Source organism: Xylocopa sonorina, unplaced genomic scaffold (genome assembly GCF_050948175.1).
Source record: "Xylocopa sonorina isolate GNS202 unplaced genomic scaffold, iyXylSono1_principal scaffold0014, whole genome shotgun sequence".
Classification (NCBI taxonomy): domain Eukaryota; kingdom Metazoa; phylum Arthropoda; class Insecta; order Hymenoptera; family Apidae; genus Xylocopa; species Xylocopa sonorina.
Genome location: NW_027490090.1, coordinates 618,609 through 624,111, shown reverse-complemented (window position 1 = coordinate 624,111; position 5,503 = coordinate 618,609). Strand labels below are relative to the sequence as shown.

General features: G+C 33.5%; 1 protein-coding gene across 1 annotated transcript; it reads left to right on the top strand.

Annotated features, from left to right (window-relative positions):
- The first annotated feature begins 1,024 nt into the window (after positions 1-1,024).
- On the top strand, positions 1,025-3,258 carry LOC143431884 (uncharacterized). Its single transcript, XM_076908860.1, has 5 exons — positions 1,025-1,042; positions 1,161-1,338; positions 1,419-1,561; positions 1,598-3,042; positions 3,084-3,258. The coding sequence occupies exons 1-5, from the start codon at positions 1,025-1,027 to the stop codon at positions 3,256-3,258; spliced, it is 1,959 nt and encodes a 652-aa protein (XP_076764975.1).
- The last annotated feature ends 2,245 nt before the right edge of the window (positions 3,259-5,503 follow it).

Below are 5,503 nucleotides of genomic sequence, written 5' to 3'. Positions count from 1 at the left end.
AAACTAGTTTCGTTTTTCTCATACTAAAGTCAAAGATTGTAAAATTTTCTGCAGCCAGCTTCATTAGTAACCAACTATTGTATTGTCATTATACTTCCAATCCACTACTAGTTTAAAGTTGAATGATAACTATTTTGTTTAGTCGAGCGCGAAATTTTTCTTTTCGTATCCCATCGAATATGAGAAATCAGAAGCAGAATTTTCAGCATACTTTGCTTTTTTTTATTATCGAAAAGGTGAGAACGTTGAGCTTGAGGATTATCTATTGTACGAGTGCAAAGGAAGAATTGAAGAAGAAAAAAAAGAAAGAAACTCGTTATACTAATTGCTATCGATAATATTAAGTAGAAATTGAGGGTGCTGCAGTTCTACAGTGTCCAAGAAAGAATTAAAGAGAAGAAAAGGATAAGAAATTCATGATATCAATTGCTTTCGATTATATGAAGTAGAAGTAAGGGGTGCTGCAGTTCTACAATGTCCAAGAAAGAATTAAAGTGAAAAAAAGGAAAAGAAACACATTATATCAGTTGCTTTCGATAATATTAAGTAAAAACAAGGGGTGCTGCAATTTTACAGTGTCCAAGAAGGAATTAAAGAAGAAAAAGATAATATCAAATAGAAATAGGGGGTGCTGCAATTTTACAGTGTCCAAGAAGGAATTAAAGAAGAAAAAGGAAGGGAACTCATTGCTATCGATAATATCAAATAGAAATAGGGGGTGCTGCAATTTTACAGTGTCCAAGAAGGAATTAAAGAAGAAAAAGGAAGGGAACTCATTGCTATCGATAATATCAAATAGAAATAGGGGGTGCTGCAGTTGCACAGTGTCCAAGAAGGAATTAAAGAAGTTATACCAATTGCTATGGATAATATCAAGAAGAAATAGGGGGTGCTGCAGTTCCACAGTGTCCAACAAAAAATTAAGGAAGAAAAAAAGACATAAACTCATTGCTCCCGACAATATTAAATAGAAATAGGGAATGCTACAGTTTCCACAGTGTCCAAGAAAGAATTAAAGATCAAAATGGAAGAGAAACTCATTGCTATTGATAATATTAAATACAAATAGAGGGTGCTGTAGTTCTACAGTATCCAATGAAGGATTAAAGAAGAGAAAAAGGAAGAAACTTATTGCTATCGATAATATTAAGTAGAAATAGGATGTGCTGCAGTTCCACAGTGCCCAAGAAGGAATTAAAGAAGAATTATACCAATTGCTATCGATAATGTCAAGTAGAAATAGTGGGTGCTGCAGTTCTACAGTGTCTAAGAAAGAATTAAGGAAGAAAAAAAGAAAGAGTCTCATTACTCTCGATAAGTATCAAGTAGAAATAGGGGGTGCTGCAGTTCTACAGTGCCCAAGAAAGACTTAAAGAAAACGAAACTTCAGCATATTTCGCTTTTTTATTATTGAAAAGGTAAGAACGCTGTTCGAGGAAGAAAAAAATTGTGTCACGTGTTTGGAGAAGATGTGCTGACAGAACGACAGTGTCAAAACTGGTTCGCAAAATTTTGCTTCGACAATTTTGATGTTGAAGACGCGCCACGTGCCAGAAGATCTGTTAAAGCTAATAAAGAGGGTAAATAATGGCTAAAGAGAGTAAATAATGTGAAGAACAATAAGAAGAACCATAAAAAGTACAGTAAGAAGAATAGTAAGAAGAACAATAGGAAGAACAATAAGGATAATAATAAGAAGAACAACAATAACAAGAACAAGAATAACAATAGCAGTGATAATAACAGTAGCAGTAGCAGCAGTAGTAGCAGTAGTAGCAGTGGCAGTTACAGTAGCAGTAGCAGTGACAATAAGGACATTAAGAAGAACTATAAGAAGAACTGTAAGAAGAACAATAAGAACAAGAATAACAATAGCAGTGACAGTAACAGTAGCAGTAGTAGCAGTATTAGTAGTAGTAGCAGTAGTAGCAGTAGTAGCAGTAGTAACAGTAGCAGTAACAGTAACAGTAGCAGTAACAGTAGCAGTAACAGTAACACTAGCAGTAACAGTAGCAGCAGCAGTAGTAGTAACAATAAGAACATTAAGAAGAACTATAAGAAGATCTGTAAGAAGAACAATAAGAACAAGAATAACAATAGCAGTGACAGTAACAGTAGCAGTAGTAGCAGTATTAGTAGTAGTAGCAGTAGTAGCAGTAGTAGCAGTAGTAGCAGTAATAACAGTAGTAACAGTAGCAGTAACAGTAACAGTAGCAGTAACAGCAGCAGTAACAGTAACAGTAGCAGTAACAGTAGCAGTAGTAGCAGTAGCAGTAGCAGTAACAGTAGCAGCAGCAGTAGCAGCAGTAGTAGCAGTAGCAATAATAGTAGCAGCAGCAGTAGTAGTAACAATAAGGACATTAAGGAGAACTATAAGAAGAACTGTAAGAAGAACAGTAAGAAGAACAATAAGAACAAGAATAACAATAGCAGTGACAGTAACAGTAGCAGTAGTAACAGTAGTAGCAGTAGCAGTAACAGTAGTAGTAGCAGTAGTAGCAGTAGCAGTAGCAGTAACAGTAGCAGTAGCAGTAGCAGTAGCAGTAACAGTAGCAGTAGCAGTAGCAGCAGTAGTAACAGTAGCAGTAACAGTAGCAGCAGCAGTAGTAGTAACAATAAGGACATTAAGAAGAACTATAAGAAGAACTGTAAGAAGAACAGTAAGAAGAACAATAAGAACAAGAATAACAATAGCAGTGACAGTAACAGTAGCAGTAGTAACAGTAGTAGCAGTAGCAGTAACAGTAGTAGTAGCAATAGCAGTAGCAGTAGCAGTAGTAGTAACAATAAGAACTATAAGAAGAACAGTAAGAAGAACAGTAAGAAGAATAGTAAGAAGAACTGTAAGAAGAACAATAAGAACAAGAATAACAATAGTAGTGACAGTAACAGTAGCAGTAGAAGCAGTAATAGCAGTAGCAGCAGTAGTAGCAGTAGTAGCAGTGGCAGTTACAGTAGCAGTAACAGTAGCAGTAGCAGTAGCAGTAATAGTAACAACAATAATAAGAACAGTATAAAGAACAGTAAGAAGAAGAGTAAGAAGTAACTATAAGAAGAATTGTAAGAAGAATAATAAGAGGAAGAATAAGAAGAACAATAAGGATAGTAAGAGGAGCAATAAGAGGAATAATAAAAACAGTAAGAGGTACAATAAGAGGAACAATAAGAAGAACAATAATAATAGCAGATACTAAAAATCAGCAGCGTCGATGCATCGCTCTCAGCAACGATCGAAACGAAAAAAATAATAGATATTAATTAGATAAAAGAAAAAAAAGAACAATCTTAACCCACTCTTTCTATGCGATTTAAAAAAAATTCTACCAAAATTAACAAATCACATCCACGAGAGTCAAAACAAAAAAAAACGATAGATATTATTTAGTTAAAAAAAAAAAAAGAAAAATCATTATCTCCTCTTCCACGAAATTTAAAAAAATTCGAACAAAATTAATAAATCACATCCACGATACTCAAAACGAAAAAAATAGTAGATATTAATTAAATACAAAAAAAGAAGAAAAACAATCATTTCTTCTTAATCCACTCCTTCCAGGAACATTCAAAAAACTTCTTTCGACAATTCGTTCACCAAAACCAAATCCCATCCCACGATACTCAAAACCAAAAAGAATAATAGATATTAATTAGACAAAACGAAAAGGAAAATCATCATCTTCTTTTAATCCACACGTTTCATAGAGGCTTAAAAAATAGTAGATATTAATTAAATAAAAAAAAAGAAGAAAAACAATCAATTCTTCTTAATCCACTCCTTCCAGGAACATTCAAAAAACTTCTTTCGACAATTCGTTCACCAAAACCAACAAATCCCATCCCACAAGACTCAAAACCAAAAAGAATAATAGATATTAATTAGATAAAAAGAAAAGAGAAAAATAACATATATTAATTAGATAAAAAAAGAGAAAAATAATAGACATTAATTAGATAACAAAAAGAGAAAAATCATCATCTCTTAATCCACTCCTTCCACGAATTTAAAAAACTTCATTCAACAACTCGTTCACAAAAATTAAGAAATCTCATCCACGATACTGAAAATGAAAAAAATAATAGCAATTTGAGAAGCCTGTGGGTCTCAGCTAAAACTCAGCAGCGTCGATGCATCGCTCTCAGCAACGATCGTTGATATCAACAAATCCCATCCACGATACTTAAAACGAAAAATATAATAAGTATTAATTAGTTAAAAAAAAGAGAAAAATCATCATCTCTTCTTAATTCACTCCTTCTACACGATTTAAAAAAAATTCTAGCAAAATTGACGAATCACATCCACAATACTCTATAGATAGTACTAGAATAGTAGATATAGTTGAATAACCAGTAGATAGTACTAGAAGTAGATATAGTAGCCTAAATAGTTGAATAACTAGTAGATAGTACTAGAATAAACAAAATAGTAGATATCAATTAGATAAAGAAAAAAAGAAAAATTAATAACCATCTCCTCTTCCACGTGGTTTAAAAAAATGCTTAATTTAACAAAATCAATAAATCACATCCACGACACTGAAAATAAAAAAAATAATAGATATTAATTACACGAAAAACAAAAAGCAAAATTAATCATCACCTCCTTTTCCTCAAAAAATTTGCTTAAAAAAATTCTAACAAAATTAACAAATTACATCCACGATACTTAAAACCAAACGAATAGTAGATATTGATTAGTTAAAAAAAAAAGAAAAACCATCATCTCTTCTTAATCCACTCATTCCACGCGATTTAAATAATTCTTTCAACAAAATTGAGAAATCACGTTCACGACACAGAAAACGAAAAAAATAATAGATATTAATTACATAAAAAACAAAAAGCAAAATTAATCATCACCTCCTTTTCCTCAAAAAATTTGCTTAAAAAAATTCTAACAAAATTAACAAATTACATCCACGATACTTAAAACCAAACGAATAGTAGATATTGATTAGTTAAAAAAAAAAGAAAAACCATCATCTCTTCTTAATCCACTCATTCCACGCGATTTAAATAATTCTTTCAACAAAATTGAGAAATCACGTTCACGATACTCAAAACGAGAAAAATAATAGCAATTTGAGAAGCCTGTGGGTCTCAGCTAAAACTCAGCAGCCTCGATGCATCGCTCTGAGCAACGATCGGTGATGATAGTAATGGATTACTCGAAAGCGCGTAGAAACGCTCCCGGCGGCCATGTAAATTGTGCTGGTAATTGTAAGTAAGAACGCAAAGAGGGACATAGAGGGATATTGGTTTCAAGCATGTTAACGAAACCACTAGTTGGCGAAAGAGAAAGAGAAAGACGCGCGGGAGGATGAAGAAAGGAGGACTGCCACTGCGAGAGAGAGAGAGAGAGAGAGAGGAGAGGGCGGTCTGGTAATGTGACTAAATGAATCCACTAACGGGGTTGGTTTTGCAGTAATGGAAGGGGTAATTAAAACCACCCTTCTGCGGATGCGGACCGAGCTAGATCCACTCGACAGGGCCGCATCCGTCG

Bases quoted from the DNA above. Each gene is read 5' to 3' on its own strand.
- LOC143431884 (XM_076908860.1), top strand. The intron at 1,339-1,418 runs GTGCTGCAGTTC...ATTATTGAAAAG, and splicing joins GTATCAAGTAGAAATAGGGG to GTAAGAACGCTGTTCGAGGA. The intron at 1,562-1,597 runs GTTAAAGCTAAT...TAATGGCTAAAG, and splicing joins CGCCACGTGCCAGAAGATCT to AGAGTAAATAATGTGAAGAA.